This window comes from Nannobrachium achirus, assembly GCF_963921795.1.
Source record: "Nannobrachium achirus genome assembly, chromosome: 21".
In the NCBI taxonomy this organism is placed as follows: domain Eukaryota; kingdom Metazoa; phylum Chordata; class Actinopteri; order Myctophiformes; family Myctophidae; genus Nannobrachium; species Nannobrachium achirus.
Window position 1 is genome coordinate 47,096,743 of NC_137828.1, and position 20,862 is coordinate 47,117,604.

At 43.4% G+C, this 20,862-nt stretch overlaps 1 protein-coding gene across 3 annotated transcripts in view; it reads left to right on the forward strand.

The window, feature by feature from the left end:
- LOC308307025 (uncharacterized protein) overlaps positions 1-20,862 on the forward strand; it is a 154,238-nt gene that overhangs the window by 126,796 nt on the left and 6,580 nt on the right. For 2 of the 3 annotated variants that reach the window (XM_080752114.1, XM_080752113.1), the window contains exons 7-13: positions 8,024-9,039; positions 10,618-10,908; positions 14,610-14,793; positions 15,199-15,249; positions 17,499-17,815; positions 18,757-18,813; positions 20,497-20,589. In XM_080752114.1, coding sequence (XP_080608240.1) covers positions 8,024-9,039; positions 10,618-10,908; positions 14,610-14,793; positions 15,199-15,249; positions 17,499-17,815; positions 18,757-18,813; positions 20,497-20,589 — 2,009 coding nt within the window. The remainder of the gene's footprint in view (positions 1-8,023; positions 9,040-10,617; positions 10,909-14,609; positions 14,794-15,198; positions 15,250-17,498; positions 17,816-18,756; positions 18,814-20,496; positions 20,590-20,862) is intronic. The other variant, XM_080752115.1, reaches the window with a different exon arrangement.

Sequence of the window (20,862 nt, forward strand, 5' to 3'; positions counted from 1 at the left end):
TATTAGTAAAAGCAAGTGGTTTACTCCAGTACTCTAACTCAAGTACAAATCTGACTGATCTCTTATAGTAATATGTAGATGTTTTAACATGGTTGGGGACTGCATGGACCTTAGAACACTGATAGAATCATAGCTGCTCAAGTGTTGGTCTATTTCTGTTTTGTTTCGGGTGGTTGTATTGGATCTACAAGCTCAACGTGTTGAAAAATTGGCTATTTTCGCTATCGGTCATACTATGACAAATAAGGGCTGAAGTGTTTAAAGCAAATTAATAAATCAGGCTGGAATGTTGTTTATAGTAATGTAGTTGTGTGTGTGTGTGTGTGTGTGTGTGTGTGTGTGTGTGTGTGTGTGTGTGTGTGTGTGTGTGTGTGTGTGTGTGTGTGTGTGTGTGTGTGTGTGTGTGTGTGTGTGTGTGTGAGAGCAGTGACAACCCTGTAGTGTAGTATAAACCTTTTCAGGACTCCTTGAAGGCAACCTGAGCGTGTTTGAAGTCGTAGAGAATGACTTCACACTGTGTAGCTTTGGCGGCTGGAGATAAACCCTCTTGTCAAAACTAACAGACCCCCCTCCCTCCCTCCCTCCCTCCCTCCCTCTGCCAGCCACCGCCAGTTGTTGTGGCAGAGAGAGAGAGAGCGAGCGAGTAAGTCAGAGTAATTCAGAGTAATAAGACGTTGGACGGACTGACGTGAATCACTGCTCACGATCTCCCCCTTAACCCATTTTGTGCCCCAGAAATTAACGGATTAAAATGTCCAGAGTGCCTCTCGCTGGCTCCATAAACGGCCAGTCTCTTATTTTGAAGGCCAGAAGTCCATAGCTTAAACACTTCCGGTTTGACGTCATCGCATCATTCACAGGAAGCGGTCATCAACCACGTGGTGTTGTGTAATGGCGGAACGGAGCTTTTCAACATGTGTTTTATTAGCGAGCATCTATTGCCATCCTCGCTTTGAAAGTGTTGTTTGGAGATAATGGACATTAAAGATGAGATTCCCCGTCTGCCTCAATGTTATGGGATTACTATTTTGTGCTCGTGGATCCGTGATGATGATAAATCAGCGAGGGAGATCGTCTCGGGACCTTCCGCCCATGTACCCGGTAGGATAACCGCCGTTACAGTAATATATTACTTTTCGCGAGACATCTCGCGATTTGCACTGCGAACATCAAAGGGAATTTCGCCGGAAATCTCAGGAGAGGCCTAATGGCTCAATAGAGGGTTTGCACGTGGCATCATCATCATACCTGGAAGTTATACGGGAACGCCTACTGAGTGGCAAAAAACTACTTTCTGGCCTTGACAGCCCATACATCCAAAAAGAAAAGTCCTATCTAATTGCATTAAAAAACTTTAAATGACGTTAAACTCACTTTGCCTCTCAATTTGCCATTCACTTTATCCTCTATACTGCCCTACAAAGGCAGAGTGCAGTAACTACGTTTTCGGACACACCGACTTATTTGTGTTGCCCAAAGGTCAAATTAGCCTTCATGATATTGGGGGATGAACATTTAGCTCAAGAACAGATATACAATCAGTGTAATATCATATGCCTATATCTCATTTGACTGATCAGTTGTAACACTTTTAAACCAATTTTTTAGTGAAATTCTTGTATGTAGTTACTGCACTCTGTAGGGCAGTATAGCGCCCCTATAATACAGTTTCACCTATATGTATAAAACCTGGTATACACCTATTTTTGTTGCATGTTATTCCATTCTCAATGGGGAGAGCATGGTTAGTATATTTTAGCATATTAAACAGAAACACAGGCCGCTCTTTTAGACTCCAGAGGCCAGGCACAGCAGCTTAATTGAGTCATAAGTGTTATGATTATGCTGATGAAACCCTCGAACGAAGCGGCTTGTTGCAGCCAGATGCTTATTGTCCTTCTATGCTGTCCAGAGCATCATACAGTATCAGTGGGCTCAGTGGGCTGAGATCAAGCCCCCAGAACCCAGGGCTAGATTTGAAGCAACCCCGATGGTGGCCAAAGTTGGAACTGCAGCCTAAACGCGCATTTTGGCCCCGCCCCCTCCACTCCAGACAGGAGAGGAGAGCAGCGTGACGTCATTTTGGAACCACGGTGGTTCCAATTCCCCCAGAATGCACCTGGATTTAGCTACATGCTAGCACGTAGCCGTTGCTTCAAAACGCCACTGAGCACTTGCATTGAAATGATAGTGGGGGGCGGGGCTCGTCCGCTCTCTATTTTATATATACTCTATGGCTGAGATCCAGCTCTCGTACCCCATGTCATTCATTTCCTTGTGTGTTATTATGAGTGGGAGTGTATTGTGTTGCTCTCCAGAAAGTAATGTCTGGCATACCTTCTTTTTTTTGGTGGTCTGGCACACCATAGTATAGGGCTCATTTCACTCGCTTCTCTGCTTGGTATTCTGTCTTTTCTTCTCTAGTGTGGTCTCCAGTTAAAGCAAAAAGTGTGAGGAAAACCCCTCTTACATTTAGTTTTTAAAATACCGTCTTTGTTCTCAAAATAATGTTGAATTTGGTTAAGTGATAATTAAGTAGTATATGAACTCTGGCATTATCTATTAACTGCTTTAGCCTCCTTAGCTGGTATAGCACTAATTGCACAGCTGTCTCGGGTTTGTATTAGCGGTATTAATCATTTCACAAGTGACGTCCACACCAACGTTTAATAATATACAGTATGGAATCCTAATGTCCCCATGGGCGCTGAGCCCTGAGACTGTGATGGATGCTTCCAATCGTTAGTGCTTTAAATTATTCAAGCCCCCTCCCCTGTGTTGGGGTGGTCCTCCAAAATGGCTGCCTGTTTACGTCTCGCACACCCTGTTGCTATGTAGTCCTCCGCCAGACAGGGCAGATTTTGAGTCTGTCTGAGTTTAATGCTTCTCGGAGTTAAGAGCTCTACGTATTCTCTTACTGTGTGTGAGTCTGTCTGCTTCATTGGTGTGCGATTGATGGAGTGGAATTGTCTGGTGAAAAAAATGTCCCTCCCATGTGATTGAGGGAGAGGTGGGAGAGAGAGAGAGAGAGGGAGAGGAATAAAGAGTGACAGGTAATGAGAGAGGAACTGAGAGAATGAAGCAGAGATGGATGCTGGAGAAAATGTGGATTTAGCATAATCTGAGAGACAATTTGAACAGGAAGGAGAGAGTGTGAGGGGACAAGATGAAAGGAGGGAAGCAGAAAGATGAGGTGAAATGGGGAAGGGAGAGAGGAGGTATAGAAAGAGAGAGAGGAACATAAGGAGAGAGAGATCACCTGTGCCGAGGGTTCTGACACCTGCTGTTTACTTACAACAGTAATGTTCAACAGCCTTGACAAAAATTGCATGATGCCGATTAGTTCATTATTAATGAGAAATTCATTCATTAATTGGCACGATTAATTAGAAAACACACCTCAATGTTTCCACTGCGGAAGAAACAAAAGAAAATCAGTTCAATCAATCAATCAATTGTTTGTTTTCTCACATTCCTCCTCTTCTGCATCCTAACCCCTCGTCTACCCACACCCACCCTACCGAACACACCTGCCTCTTGTCTCATCAAACACAGTGTCAGTGTTTTGTATTGTTGTCTTATGTTAATGTGTTTTGTTAGCCATGCATCTGCACTTGACGCATTCATCGTGAGTCGACGAGTGAGATTGAGGGGTTCATTCTTTTGTAAGGTCTCTCAGCTCAAGGGCTTAGCCTTAGACCCTCATTCACTTCTAGTATTCTCTGTCTCTATTGTTCTCTCCTCCTCCTGTTGTCTCCCCTCTCTCACTCTGTCCTGTTACACAGTGTACCCTCTCTCTCTCTCTCTCTCTCTCTCTCTCTCTCCCTCCCTCTCTCTGTATCTCTTTTCTCCTCTCTTGTTCCCCTCCTTTCTGTTCTTTGATCTGTCTTTCTCAGAATCTCTCGAGTACTGTATCTTCATTCTTCAACCTGCTTGTTGCCAGCCCTTTTGTTTTTCTGTTTTTCACCATCGCTCGCTCCCTCTCCCCCCACTCTCCCACACACCGCTCAGCTCTAAATGTGCATGTCGATATTTCCCACACCCACTTGAGAGTTGGGTCAAAGTCTTTGTTTCTCTCCATGTCACGCTCCGTCTCTGTCTATCCGTCTGTCTGTCTTTCACCTGCCCTCTGTCTGTCTGTCTTTCATTTGGTCTGTCCGTTTCCGTTCCCTCAGTACTGTATCTTTCTCTGTCTCCCTGTCTCTCGTTCTGGCTCTCTCTTCAATAATGGTCCTTCCTTCCCAAACCACTGCTCATCAACAACTTGTTTGTTTCCTCCGCCAAGATCAATTGAAAACTCATTACACGAAGGCATTTGGAGAGTCTTGTAACTGAAGTGGAGACGTTAACCGGCTCAGCAGAGCAAAGCGAAACGAGGCCTCCATTAAAACAAAACACTCAACCTGCTGCTACCAAAAAGTGACATTGGCAGAATAGCTCATTTGACTGCTTAAGTGTTACACGCACTCAGTGGAAAACACAAGTAACAGGATTCTGATGAAAATGAGATACTTTCATTAATGACTCAGTGATTGTGACTGAATTTCGGAGCACGTAAATAAAGAAATCAACCTCACGTTATCTCAATCACATTTATTTTCGGACCACTGATGGGTCCCTTGTTCTCTCTCTCTCCTTGGCCTGAAAGACGCATTTCGCAAAGAATAAACGCAGCAGAGTGCAACCAGTTTTAGTCATTTTCTACAGCTTTTCTGATCATCTGCAACAGTGACAGAAATAGGTCATTTGTTCTTCCGTGTTTTGCAAAAACGGACTGTTCTGTCGCAGATAGTCACTAGAAACCACCATGCCGCCCCGGCGTCCCCCATCGTTATTTCAACCTGTAACGGAAGTGGAATGTTGCAGATTATTTACTCCATCTCCAAAGACAAGAAATATATATTGTTGCTGTTGTGCAAAAACCTTGTATCTCCATGTTTCACATTATTGTGTTTTGTCACAAGTGAATGCCCTATGTTATACTTATATTATATGATATGATATATATGACATTTGTATGCCAAAACTTGTAGATCAGCTAATTCTTTAAGCGTTTGGAGCACAGGTCTCTGCCAGGGTTGGGTTGGGTGGGGTCGCCTAATGCCTACCCAGGGCCCGCAAACTTTGGAAAATGTATCTTTATCTTGTTTTGTGTTTGATAGATTGATTGAATATTTTATTAGACAAAAATGCAGAACAGTACAAGTATAGTCAATACAATAGAAATGTAGTACAGTACAAGTACTAAAGGAACATCCCAAATAAGTCCTTTTACGGTCTTTTTTTACGTTGGAAGTCCTGGTATTCAATTCATGGACATAACAAATAGCAAGCAAAGAAAACATTAAATATCATCGCAGTTATAAAAACACTATATGTACAGGATAGGGGAAACAAGGGGATGGGGCTATGGTAAAGGGGGGGGGGGGAACCTTGTTATGCTCTAGCCCAGGGGTCTTCAACGTTTTCAGGCCAAGGACCCCTTAGTTGAGAGAGAGATGAAGCAGGGACCCCCACAACCTTAACATAGATTCCATGTAGTTTCATCTTTTGACAGCACAATCACCAGTGTATTTTGGATTCATGTCAATGTGTGTTATCAGATATTTAACCACTTGAACCGTCAATACTTGTAAAACTTGACCTTTCACTCTGCACTCTGCTCTTTTTCCCCTCTACACCAAAGCTCTTTGCCAAAAATAGCCGATCTACAAGCTCACAACGCCTCGCAGCGCGAGCCGTTGTGAGCTTGTAGATCTGCAATTTTTGGCTAAAGTTCTCCGAATATGGATGTTAGGGTTTAAGTGGTTAATATAAAAAAGGAGAAAAAAAAGTTTCTATCACTCAAAGATTTGGACGACCCCCTGTAGTAACTCTGGGGACCCCCTAGGGGTCCCGGACCCCCTGTTGAAGACCCCTGCTCTAGCCTGGTAAACACACGGAATTCAAGTTTAGCTGAATGAAAATGAAATTGATTTCTGCGACCGGGTGGTTTACCAGGCTAGTTGTGCTCTGCTGTTTTCTAGTCTTTTGAATATCTCCAAGCTGAAATCTGAGTATTGATAAGACCAACAGGGCACTGTAATCAGCTAATCTTTATCTTTTATTCTTCCCTTTGACTGGTAAATGAGCAATTGACTTTTGATTTGAGAACCCCATGTTCTATTGGCTTTTGTTAATGAGTTCTACAGATAATAGTGTCATTTGCAAAGCTTGCACAACACGCTGGGAGGATCCCATGTGCTTTTATATTCTGGTATACATCTGGTGAGTCTTGTGTTTTCATCCAAAAACTCTTCTTGGATCTTCTTGGCGCTTGCGAGGCGTTAAGAGCTTGTAGATTGTCTATTTTAGCAAATAGGTTGGGTATAGTGGTAAAAAAAGAGCAGACCAAGTACATAGTGAAAGGTCAAGTTTACACAATTTTTACAAACAATCAAAGTGGTTAAATATCTGAAAATACACATTAACACAAATCCAACATAGACAGATGACAGCGCTGCTAAACAAGTCTATGAATCTATCTATGAAATCAATGAAAATCTGCATCACACATTTATACAATATGTAGAGGGGGTCCCTGCTTCATATCTCTCTCAGCTAAGGGGTCCTTGGCGGCTTGGCCTGAAAACGTTAAAGACCCCTGCATTACTCACATTTAAAATCAGATACGATGAATCTTACCATTCTGCTGTGGCCCCTCCACAGAGTGTGGGAGTGGTGGTTGTCCATGATGGTCCATCTTCCTCGCTATACAGTATGTACTGTATCTTTTCCACCTCCCTAATGAGGGAGCCAGCTTTCTAACTGTTCAGGTTACTCAAGAACTTTGCTTGTGATTTTGTGAACATAACCCACACCGAGTGTGTGACATCATCAGTTTGTCTATTTAACTGTTGACAACAACCACTGGAAAAGATTAAAGTGACACAGTAGCCTGAGGTTTTAATCGTTTTGGATTGCATTTTTATGGCGCTTTTTCTAAGATAATTAATATTATACAGTACAATGTAGTTGAGATTTGATGGACATGTTGGGTTTACATAATGTATAGTGAGAGGGCGTGTCTGTATCTGTTTGGAGATATAGCCGGGGACCCACAATCCGAAAAACTCAAGGAATAGGGTAGGACCTGTGATTTTCTGCCGTACTTTTTATTTCTGTTTTATCTATTCGTTTGGTCATTAACTCATTTGCTGCCAAGCCCGAAAATCCCGAAAAAATCCCATTGTACCTCCCTGCCAAGCCCGTAAATCCCGGAAAAAATAAAATCAAAAAAAAAAAAAAAAAAAACAATTTTTTTTTATTTTTTTTTTTAATTTTGACCCCAAAAAATGTTGTAGGCATGATAGCAATCGCAAAATCGCATGTTTAACCCCCATAGCAACCCCATCTTTCAAGCATGGCAGCCATCTTTGTTTACATTTTAGGAAAACATAATGGCTGTTATCTCATGAATGCCTGAACGGATTTCCATTCGGATTTTTTTGTTTGAAAGCTGTGAGCAATGTGGACACACGTGGTGCATGATCTAGGCATGGGTGTGTATGATCCGTGCACTATGAATTACATGGAAGTCTATGGAGACTTATGGCAGGTGGGAGTAGGAAGGTATTGTTAAATGGCAGCATATGAGTTAAGGTCCACAGAATGAGAGGCCTGCTCTGACGGAAACATCGCGAAAAAAAGTTATGGCCATTTGTATATTCACTGTCCAATGGCCTCCACTAGAAATATTAAAAAAAGGAAAAACGTATTTAATTAGCATGTGAGCGGTTAAACTAGGGGTTCTTTGTGATTCTGAATCCATTGCAAGCATTTGTTATGCATAACAAACATTGCTTGGGTTAACTTTCGGCAACCCAAAACTGTGAAAAGTGGACTCATAGAGGTTTTTGGTCCCAGAAGGTTGTTATTTTAGCTTTTACTTGGTAGCAATTGACTGGTATAACATTCCAGATGGACAGTATCTTGTAACTAAGACATCATTCTCAAGCCATGTCTTTCTCTCTCTCTCTCCCAGGGACATCAGACGTGATGGTCATGGCAGATAAGGAGGAGGAGAAGGCGAAGGACCATGCGAAGGTGAAGGTGGACATGTTTGATCCTCTGCACAACGCAGAACAGAAGAACGAGAAGGCAGAGATGGCTGGCGTTGATACAGCCAGCAAGGTGGAGAAAGTGACAGTGACAGAAACAGAGAAAGAACTGGAAAAAGAGAGGGAGCTGGAAAAGGAGAAAGAGATGCAGAAGGAGAAAGAGAGAGAGCTGGAAAAGGAGAAAGAGATGCAGAAGGAGAAAGAGAGAGAGCTGGAAAAGGAGAAAGAGATGCAGAAGGAGAAAGAGAGAGAGATGGAAAAGGAGAAAGAGATGCAAAAAGAGAGAGAGATGGAAAAAGAGAGAGCGAAAGCGGAGTTGCAGCAAAAGATGGACAAAATGGAAACGATAGAGAAAACACCAGATAAGGCGGAGCCAACGAACAAAAATGAGAAGGTGACCGTAACGTTTGACAAAGCTGAAGACAAGGCTGAGAAAATGGTGAAAGTCGATGAGGTGCAAAAAGATGTCAAGGCCGACAACCTCGAGCAGGAGGCTAAGGTCGAGAAACCAGAGAAAATGGAGGTGATGGACGACAAGGAGCAGAGTGTCGAAAAAGTGAAGACCCCAGAGAAGCAACTGACGCCTGAGAAGTTAGACACTTTTAGTCTCCTCGATGTAACAGAGAAACAGCCTGAGCCCAAAATGAAGGACGACGCAGGGAAGGAGGAAAACCTCGAGGCGGGACAGATCGACACCCACAAAGACGACAAGGCGGCCAAGGAGGAGGCAAAGGAGAAGCATATTGAACTGACAGGCGAACGGAAAAGCGAGAAGGAAGAGAAGCAGAAGAAAGCTGAGGAGAAAAAAGACGAGAAGAAAGACAAGGCTGCGAAAGCAGACACAGCTGAGAAGACCAAAAAGCCTGCCAGTAAGCCCTCTGTCAATGGGAGCACTGCTGCACCAGGCAAAGATCTGTCAAGTCCAGACAAGAAGACCAAGGTACCTGCCTGTATCCATACTGATATACAACATGCTTCTAGTACACAGAGACAAGCTTACATTTATCACACATATGTATGTAATAGTTCTAGAAGACTTAACATACTATAACAGAACACACAGTCTAGACTCTAACACAACAAGAGAACACAGATACTTCTTGACTTGAACACATGGACAAACTTCTAGAACACTCAGACCAACATGAAATAAGAACACACAGACTTGCATAAAACAAGAACACATATTACACCAGAATAAATTCTTGTATAAGACTGAGACTAAAACTTACAGAACACCCAGATTATCATGCTTCTGAACACAAACTAGCATTTCTAGATTGCACAGATTATATTTTACTGTCTAGAATTCATATAGACCATTCATGGTTTAAAAGTCATGCTGTGTAGGAGCTAATCCCCATTTCTGACAAAGAGTCAAAGACTGAGGTGAGTTATAGGATGGTTTTCCCTGTATGCATACTTGCATACTGCACTTAATACTGCATACCAATTATGCAGCCTTTGCTGAGATAGGTTAATGTCCAGCATGACAGAAGTATATACCTTCATGCAGTGTTCTGTATGGGTATTATGCTCTGCGCTGATATCAAGTACGGTCATCCATCACTCATGCTGCTGATGCTTCCGCTACTGCTTTGAGAGTCGAAGCTCTTATTTGTCCAGTTACAACTCTTTAATCAGTGCTAACATTATCATCATAATATATTGATCTTCCTTCATTGTTCTTAATTGAATTGGTTAGTATGTCGTTATGTTTTGCTGTTTTCTTAATCAATGTCGCTGCTTTACCTAGAGTAGCTGCTGTTATCATGCATTCTTAGTGGGAGAAATATGTAACAAAAAAAGGCAAATGTGTTCACTTCCGGCAGAAAGCGTGAAAATCTGCACCTAGGGGTATTTTTGTGCGCTGAATTCAAAAATTGACGGTCCCAAGCACTTTTCCCATGGGATCTGGTGGCTCTCATTCACTTACCATACTAAGGAAAAAAGACCCCCCAAAAAATCTTCTTCAAGTAGCATGTGAGGGGTCAAACTAGGTGTTTTTCGGGATTCTGAATCCATTGCAAGCATTTATTTTGCACGAAAAACATTCCTTTCCGAGAAATGGACACAACACAACTTTGAAAAGTGATGACTCATCACTAAACCATAGTTTGTGGGGTCCATTTCTTGCCCAAGGAATGTTTTTTGTGCAAAACAAATGCTTGGAATGGATTCAGAATCATGAAAACCCCCTAGATAGACCCCTCACATGTTACTTAAAGAAGATTTTTGGGAGGTCTTTTTTTCCTAACCCTAACCCTATGGTAAGTGAATGAGAGAAAAGTGAATTTGAGAAAAGTGCTTGGGACCGTCAATTTTTGAATTCAGCGCACAAAAATACACCTAGGTGCAAATTTTCACGCTTTCTGCCGGAAGTGAACACCTTTTTCACATATTTCTCCCACTATCTCCCCATGTCGTTTTTATGATTTTCTTTTCTCTTTTTTTTTCTTTCTCTCTTGCTTTTCTGCCTTATTTTGCCCTCCATCCTGTGTGGTTTTCCATGACGCAGCTTGTTGCGGGGGCCACCAAACCGAGTGCTGCTGCTGCTGCCAAAGCGCGGCCGCCTCCCACCACCACTGCCCCTACTAAACGCCCCGCCCCCTCTACCTCCACCTCAACCGCCCTCAACAAAAAAGCACCCGCGGCGGCAGCCAAGCCGCCGTCCGCCACCTCACCCGCCGGGCCCAAGAGGCCCACCGCCACCTCCACGGGCCGCCCCGCATCCTCCACCACCAGCCGCCCTGCCTCATCTACCACCAACACCACTAGTATGACTGCTACACGTGATATCAGACCCAAGGTGAGTGCAGGGCCACTGGCAGGAAGGCATGAACAGGACCGCTGGCTCAAGCCGCATACACAATAAACCAAGGGTCCACAAACCTTTCAGAGAACCCCAAAATAGCGAGAGCTTTCCCTATTATGACGTGGTTTAAAAAACCTTGTTGTTGAGTGGCAAACACATTGTCCATTTTTACAGTGACTACACCGATCTCCCACTTACCAGTGGCATAAATAAAGAATGCCAGAACGCTCGCCCCAAAACACACGCCTCATGCGTCTATCCGGCAGAACGGTTGAACGGTCTCTGCCTGGTATTCCTATATGTAATCTCTGTAAACTATGCTTAAACGGTTAAACCTAAACTTATTCGTAACCTTAACCTCAGTAAAATGGTGCCAAAACCTAAAGTTATTTCTAATCTTATCCCCAGTAAAACATTAATACAAGAACCGACCCACTGAGTGGTCGGTGTGAGGTCAGCGGAAAAAAATGGTTCTACAGACAGGGATCTCCATATATGGGCATGAAAGGGATTGTATGTATGATGTCAGATGTCATAGACTTCATAGGACTTTCACATAACGAACTAGAAGCAGTGCTCTTCCGAGCACAGGTCTCCACCAGGTCAGGCATGTAATGTGTTTTACATAAGTCGGCCTCCTGATGGCGCTATAAAAGGCTGATGTAAAAAATGCAGGGAAAAGGTTTTACCTTGGCCTCTAAGGAGTGCGCATACAAAGTTTGACACTAATCGGTGGAGTTATAGGTGAAAACATGAATCGGCCTGTTATAGCGCCACCATGAGGCTGATTTGATTTTTCTTAAGTGGCATTTATTCCTCTGCCTATTGGGAATGTGCATGCACAATTTCACCAAAATCGCACACTGCGTTCAGGATTTCAGGCATTTTATTCAAAACTGACCAATCCTGCAAACTTTGAAAGCCAGTTTTAGCCAATCAGGATGGAATATGGAAAATCTGACACATCCATGTCGATCACATGACTGTAGAGATACTGTCTACTGATTTACGTGATTTTTGGACAAAATCTGTAGGAGTACTGGCAAAAGTTAGTTTTGCAAAAGTCGGCCTCCTGGTGGCGCTAGAACAGGCCCATGTGAAATATTTGGGGCAGAGGTTCTGAATTGGTGTCGAGGGAGTGTGTGTGCACAGTTTGGCAGCGACCGGGCCAACGGCGCCGGAGATTAGCTGGTAACGGACAAACGGACGGACGGACGGACGGACGCACGGACGGACGCACGGACGGACGGACGGACGGAGGGGAAAACATACTCTCCCTCAGCCTTCGGCTGGTGGAGACAATAACTGAATAAGCATGTTTGGGGTCTCACAGCATATCTTCATATACAGTACATGGATCTCCATACAGTATATGGGTACCAGGGGTCTCCATATAACAATATTCTGAATCAGTAACATTTTCTGCTTGCTAGCCTTTCAGTATCTCTGTACGGTAAGCTCAGTAAGCTTTGTTTGTCCATGGTGCTGAGGGAGATTGCTTCCTGCAAGGACCCATGCATTAAAGATAGAAAGGCAGAAAAGATTAGGATGGAGAAAGCGAGAGAAATGAGAAGAAAGCAGTGATAGGGAGAGGGAAGGGTTGGGGCAGTGAGGGGGGCCGAGGGAGAAATGGAGTCCTTGGGCTGCAAGATTAATAAGTCTCCTCACAGTGTTCGATATGAAGGCTTAGGGATTCAGGGAGGGTTTACAGCCTCAAGGTTCCACTGACACTACAGCGCTACCTTTTTATTGTGCTTTCACATTGTGAGCAGAAGAGATAGAAAATGAATGACACGCCAGCCTCTCAGCTGCAGGCTTTTACAAACATCATTATTCCTCACAAGGAGAAGAGAACAGGTGCGCTTCCTCTGATTGCTGCCACTGATTTGGGCAGTGGGTGCTCACTCAGCTCTAGGTACAACTGAACTCAAGGATCCACAGGAGTGGACAGAGCAGCACACCAAAATGAAGATGCAAGACAGGCTCAGATGCAGTGTTCAATTTTATTCTGAACGCTATCGAGTTTCGGCACGAAGCCTTCCTCAGAGCAGGTTAAAAGTCATCATTATTCCTCGCTTCTCACCCTCAGTTTCAAGCACAACAGATCCATTCCATACTGAACATTCTCCTGCTTTAGATGCAAACTGAAGCTGGACATGTATACAGTCCCCAGCTCCTGAACCTGACTAGACATGAAAAAGATTGTCTTCGATTTTAGAAATTACATATTTATTCGTATTAATCCTACACACTTTATATGAATTATTTAGAGAACGAGAGAATGGTAAAAATCTTTTCTCTTTATTGTCATGTATTACTTGTTATAAATATTCATCATTCAATCTTTAATATATCCTAGAATGTACAAAGTACAGGCTGTTATATCCTTTCATAATCCTCTGCTGCCCTGTACTCCACACATGCCATCATGCCAACAGATTTTGTAAAAGCAAAAAGCTAGCTTTAATTGATAAAGCAATTCCAAACTTTACTCAACGAAATCAATGGTCTGAGATCAATACTTATGCCTCATTCACACTACAGATATATAGTTGAACGTTTAGCTTGGTAATTCAATGTAATCTCAATGGAAACCAGCTTTAAAGCTTTCAAACCTTTGTTTGGAGAATCTCATGCATCTTTAAAGCTGGTTTCCATTGAGATTACATTGAATTACCAAGCAAAACGTTCAACTATATATCTGTAGTGTGAATGAGGCATTACACTTCTTCTTTCTTTTTTTTTTTAAAGATACTTTTGGGGCTTTTCTGCCTTTATTGGTAGTACACACTTACACAGTGTAGATAGACAGGAAACCGGGAGAGAGAGACGAGGAGTGACACGCAGCAAAGGTTGTCAGGATCGGGATTTGAACCTGCAAAGCAGCTACATTAGAGCCTATAATATGGTATGAGCCTGGACCGCTAGTCCAGCGGGCGCCCCCTAAGCCCCCTTCTCATGTCTACAACAAACCCCATCAGTGTTTTGTCACCCCCTGCTGGTGGCCTCTTTATCTGCAAACAGTGTGACACTATGACCAATAAATGAAAGTCTTTTCTTAGTCCAGCAATGGCTCCCGGGCACGGAATGTTTTCAGTTACACATGGCCAGTCTGTTTTGCAACAGTGCAGCTGTATGTAGATCATGATGCCACAGATCCAGGGGAAATAATGTGGCGAGGTGGCCTTGAATGAAGGGTCGTAAAACCGGTCTGCATCAAGCTATGAATATGGGCTATTGGGCTAAGATCTGACCGAAATTTCTCAATGAAATCATTAAGGGAGTGAATGACCAGGCTGTATGGAAATTATATTATTATTTACTATACAAACTATATAGGCTATATGCACAGCAGCAATATTTGAGAGAAGTTGGGTCTGGGTGAGCCAACATGCACAATATCAGCACTCTGACTCTGTTTGACCAGAATGGAACAGAGCCTTCATTAGTATTATTGGTTTAACCTGTGTAGGAAGTGAGACGAGACCCAACTTCTCTCCAAAATGGCTGCTGTGCATATAGCCTATTCATTGTTTTGTCTCTGTGTGTTTCTGTTTACAGTCTGACTCTCTACGATCTCTACGATAACATACGTGACATCATGCTTCATGGCGTTCCATGGTCCTCTCCTGCTCTTCTTCTACCCTACAGTACCTCTGATACCTCACACTCCTCTCTTGTCCATCTCTTGGTAGATACCCGCGGAGAAGCGCCCCACAGTGCCGAAGGCTAGCTCCACTGCGTCGACTCACGCCGCCACCTCCGCCACCACCAAAAACGGCACTGCCACGACAGCGACCAGCAGAGCCGCCACGTCAACACGCACGACTGTGTCCACTCGCACTACAACAACCTCCGTTGCAGCCAAAAAGCCCCTGGGTACCACGCACACACATGTACACACACACACTCACTCCTCCACAGCATTTCACAGCTTTGTTTGCGCTGTTAGTTACTCTAGGCTCTGCACACACCTGTAGTTCCCTTTTCCAGGAGATGGCATGAACATTTCCTTTTCTGGGTCAGTTTCCCATAGCTTCATTTGATTGGTCAGATTTGACGGGAAACGCATATGAAGGTGTTGTGTGTTTCCAGTTCAAATCTGCTGCTGAGACGTGAGATGTTTTATGTCGGCTGGTGGATATTGTCCTACATTTATTGACCATTAAATGGTCAATAAATGTAGGACAATATATAGAACAATTATTAATTTTGGTTAATGCCCCTACTGAAAGCACATACTGTGGCTTCAGTTACTCAACAACACATTGTCATGTCTTTCAGCCGCTAAGCCAGGAGAGGAGAAGAAACCCAGCACTCTGAGGACAACTACAGGTAATGATGATAAATTATTATCATAACTCGTTATGTAGCACTTTTCTTAACATTGTTAAACAATTCAGCCATTGATGCTGCATGAACAGTAGTATCTTCACATGATCCCCTACATTCAACTAACAATTTAAAGATGATAAGTTGGAATTTAGTAGAAAACTATGTTGAGACAATGTGACTGTCAACAAAGAATGTTGACATGTTGGTTGATAATCATTTCATTTGCACTTGAAAGATTCTGCACATAAAGTGCATCAAACATTTTCTGGCAGAAGCCAAATTTAGCATCATCTCTTCTCCATTGCTCTCTTAGTTCTCTCTCCCTTTCATCTCTGTTTGCTCTCCTCTTCCCCCCTACCTCCTACTAAACTCCTTTCTACTCCCTCACACTCTCTCTCCCCCCCATCGCTCTCTACACACTGTCACAGCCTCTGCGGAGCACAGATTATAGGTAACAATTTGGCATCAATAGAGCTCTTACAGTGAGGGTTACCTGCATTGTCCATTATCACAGTCATGACACATGCTCTCCGATCCCAATGACACCGGGAAGACATACAGAAATATATTTCAGAAATATCTACAGGGAAGCTAAAAACCCTCAGCGCAGCAGCCTGTGGATTACGCTGGTCCCTGCATCTCCTGCTGATACCTCTCTCTAATAATCTGCTTGGGCTCCAACAACAAGCTAAGCACTGCCTGTCACTGCATCTTATTTCCCCTTTTTCAACCTTAGAATTTACTTTTTTTTAGATGTTTTTTGCTTTGTTTTTCTTTTCTTTTTCTTTTTGTACTTCTTTGACTAAAGGTGTTTTGTTTTGTAAAGCAGTGGTTCTCAAACTCAAGGACGCCCAAATTAATATGTATTTGGCCGCTGACCCCCATCTTGAGAGATTGTCTAGTTTGTTTTTGAAAATAGCTGATGTACAAGCTCACGATGCATCGCGACGCTTTGCAAACTTGTAGATTCGCTATTTTCAAATAGCCAGTGTATCCAGGGTTAAGGTGGTTATTCTGATTGTGATGCTATATTAACACATTTGACAAGGACCACTGCCGGTCCCCGAACACCTTTTGAGAATCACTGTTTTAAAGTGACTTTGAGTTTGCCTGGTAAAAAACAGACTGCACAACACCACCCCCTGGCGGTGGTGGTGTGTGAAAGAGGCTGGCCCGCCAGGCTAACTTTGAGTACCTTGTATACCTATATAAATGCCATGTAATATATTATTATTATTATCTGGGGAGGACATACTACTTCTCACTAGAAGATGTCCGATGGATCAGGAAAGATCAGCTGGCTTAATGTTATTTTTGTCTAGTGGTTCACAATTGGATTGAAATATTATCTGGTTATTATACTGTACAGCTTCAGATAATTGGACTTTTGAGCAGAGCAGAGCATGTAATGAGGCAGAACCACAAAACAAATTCTCTCCAACAACCATTTAGGGGCAATACAATCTGATGAGATCTCAGTCCAGTATTACATGATCCAGATATTAGCAGCCCAATAATAGAGTAACGAAGTCATGACGTGACTCACTCATCCCCCGGTTCCAATGAAGTAATTCTCTATGGAGAATAACATTGAGTCATCTTAAAATCGTCTCATATAAGCATTGTGGTCCAAAAATAAACAAACGGTCTGCTCGATATTGTCGGGGAGGTGGATCTGTGTGGTTTATGATAGGCAGTCACTCATATTTGATAAAGCCTGTTTCTAGCGAAAATGTAACTAATTGGGCGACAGTAACATTAGCGTTTTCTCAGCATCAGTTGATTCTTCATATCCATATGAGTCAAACCGCTGAGATAATTTGTTTATAATTGGAACACAGTTCTTATATGACACAATATGAAAAAGGTCTATGGGAATTCAGAATGGGGGAAGAAAATCGCGAACCAGGTAGGATGTGTAAATTACGTCACACTTCACTACTCTATACTAATGGGAATTAGACATGGCTATAATTCCCCTTTTGATGGGGTCTCTGCAGTTTGCATTTATGTATTCTTTGTTGAAAAAGACAGGGAGACATTTAAATAATGACATTTTGAACATTTAAAAAATGTAATGACTTTCAAACTGTCACCTCCTTGTGTAAAGTTATATTGATTTGACCTGTGGCCCTTTTAGAACTACCATAATTTGTTTTCGTTTTGTAAATAACATTTTTGCAACCCTCTTATTTTAGAAGGTTGATTTGGTAACGCAACTCTTCTCCTCCCTCGTCTCTTCTCTCCAGTCGACTCCCCCAAACCCAAGACCAGCACTGCCCGTACCGCTCCCAGCACTACCAGCGCTCCCCGTGCTGGTGCTGCTGTCCGCACTACAGCCACCAAAACGGCCACCTCTTCCTCCACTGCCACCACGGCAGCCGAGAAGAAGCCCCTGGTGCCCCGCGTTCCTCGCACCAATTCCTCAACCACAGCGACCACCACCGCTGGCAGCACGAGAACCACCTCCCGCCCTGGCACCGGACCATCGGGCCCTGACATACGCAATGCACGGTCCAAAATCGGCTCCATAGATAACATGAAGCACCAGCCAGGGGGAGGGAAGGTACGTAAGCCCCTGAAATCCTTGTCCTTGCACATTGGTGTGTTTTTCAGACGAATTTCGGGGCACGTAAATAAAAAAATCAAGCTCACTTTATGTCAATCACGTTTGCGAATTACAAACTTCCAGTTCGTAATTCAAGGCGCAAATGGGTAACAAAGAAAGATTATTGACAATTAGACTTACATAATCAAGTAGTTCCTACTCTCACCTGTGGTCATGACATGAGGGTCATGAAAGTTTCCAGTTGAGGTCGTTAGGGCATCTAGTAACCTCCTGGTTAGTAGGTTTTCCAAGCACGTCCAGCTGGGGGGGAGGCCATACATGGGGCACGCCGAGAACCAGGTGGAGGAATTATATCTTCACGTCCACGCTGGCCTGGGAAGACCTCTGGACCCCCGGTCAGAGCTGGCTAATGTGGAAAAGCAAGTCTGGGTTCTCCTGCTGGAACATCTGGCTTCCACAACAACCAGACTTGCGATAAGTGGTTGAAATGATGTTGGACACTTGAAGAGTGTCCTGGTTTCCAATCCCGTCTTGGTTCTGTGTTGCAAATCCTCCCTCTGTTCTTTCCTGTATGTGCTGCTTCACTGTCTGTGAAAATTAACGGAAGTGCATTGAAGATACACTTTTAAGAACCCTGTGTGAAGCACTTCTCCTCTCCCTTCTCCCATCTTCCTCCATGTTTCCTCACCCAACCTCCTTATCTGTCTTTGCCTCCCTCATCCCTTTCTTCTTTGTATCCCCTATCATTTTTCATTCCCTTTTTTCTCCTACGCCTCCAACGTTTCTTCCTCCACCTACTACTCCAACTTTGCTTCTCTCTCTTCCTCCCCACATTACTCTCCACCCTCGTTGTTGTTGTTGTTGTTGTTGTTGTTGTTGTTGTTGTTGTTGTTGTTGTTGTTGTTGTTGTTGACTCAGGCCCGGGCTTGTCTCCTCAGGTGTCCTCTGCCTCTCTGAACAGGGGCATTGTCTCCAAAGAAACCAGCCAGGGCAAAGTGAGTTCATACCCCTCCATTACACACACACCACCACAAACCTCCATCCATCCATCCATCCATTGATCCAGCCATATACCTACCCACCCAACTACCTACTGTACCTACATGTTACAGACAGACACCTCCTGTTGATCTAGCTGAGTTTAAGCAGAATTACAAAGCAATAATATTATCTTCAGGTCATGTCTTTGGTTTCATTTGGTGTCATAGATCCCACCAATGGTGTTTTCGAGTGGTCATTTTGTGTGCTCTCCCCTGCTTACCGGTTTCACTCATTTTGGCTACAGGTCAAAGATCAGAGATAAGACCAGATTAGTCCATTCCTGTCATGGGATGTTGGTCTCTCCTCATGCTTGGTACTGAACAAAGTTAAAATATTAAGCTCAACAAAGGTTTTTATAATCCTTGCATTTTGCAGCTTATTGACTGTGGACACTTCTTTACTGTCCTTGCCAAGATGTGCACACTTATTACTGGAGGTATTACTGAACAGTAGAAACTGAGCAGTAGCTTTAAGTGCGACAGAGCATAAATTAGGTATTATTTCAGTGCATGCAGAAAGTTCTTTCTTATGATGTTATAGCTGGCTGACAGTAAGGAGGCACAATTGTCTATAAAACATATTGACTCAACTTGAGCATCTTGAACCATGAGCAGGTTATGGTTTGTCTTTACACAACATGCAATATCAATTATTTGCTTGTTGGGGGCGGCAGTGGCTCAGGAGGTAGAGTGGCTGCTCGGGAAATGGAAGGTTCCCAGTTCGATCCCGGGCTCCCCCAGAGTTACTGTTGAACACTGAACCCATTATAGTACCGTACTGGAATTTTTACTGTTAAAGCTATAATCCCTATGTTATACAGTATGTACCGGTATGTTATCTCTCTCTGACCAACGCTGAGACGTTATTGCAATTATGGCTGAGCTACAATAAAGATGGTGGTGTACAATCCAGTGTGCCGTCTGCTTCAAACCCTGACACCAGGGTTTACATTTCTCAGTGGAAGTAGAGAGACATCCAACCACTGCAGATGTATACAGTGTATTTTTAACATACTCTACCATACAGATTTGTAAATAAATCCTGGACTGTAGATTTAGTTCTGTTGTTGCAACAAACTCATAAAACAGTACAACTGTGGTTTTGGGTTGATCAGTGGCCATGTTTTGGTACTGTATACTATGCTAAACTGCTATTTCTCCTGCACTATGAAACAAACACTGATGTATTATTCCAAGATGTGCATACTGCACATCTTGGACCATGTTGGAGAATGTACTGTGTAACAGAACATTTCTCTCATTATTGGACAGGGACAGGTCTATGTATGTGTTTTGATGCATGTGTGTGCTATTAAAGATCCTGTGTGGCACCCTATAGCTCGCTCTATTTCCCCCTCCAGATTTGGGCAAATCTATAATTGAATACTTGTTTTTAATATGAATTGTAGCACTAGTTTGTCTTCAGTGGTCAGTGAAAGCTGCAGCAAACAAATGCACCTATTATGACATGTGAAGACACTTTCAAATATACTTTTGCCCTGGTCTCAGTTCCTTTCTCTGTCCCCTCTGTCTTTTCCTCTCTAACCGTAACCATGGTGTTGAATACTCCCTCCTCCTCCTCCTCCTCCTCTTCCTTCCTCTCTCTCCTCCTCTTGCTGCTGTGCTGTGACCGTTTAGGTTCAGATAGTCTCCAAAAAACTGGACTTCAGCCATGTCACCTCACGCTTGGGCTCCAAGGACAATATGAAGCATGTTCCTGGTGGAGGGAAAGTAAGTACTGGCCCATTTGGCTAGAGCTGGTTAGAACTCCTATGCACTGGGCCATTTGTCACTACAGTAAGTACTGGGCCAGCCGTTTGCTAGGGCCTCGTATGCTCTGGGGCATTTGTCACAACACCTCTGTTGAAACGTTGTGTAGCCTACCTGAAAGAGTAAAGTCATCAAAAGTCATCATTTAGGAACCTGTGGTTAAATGTTGTCAGGGCCGTTTTTAGCTATAGGCGAGCTAAGCGGCCGCCTAGAGCGCCATCCTAGAGGCGGCGC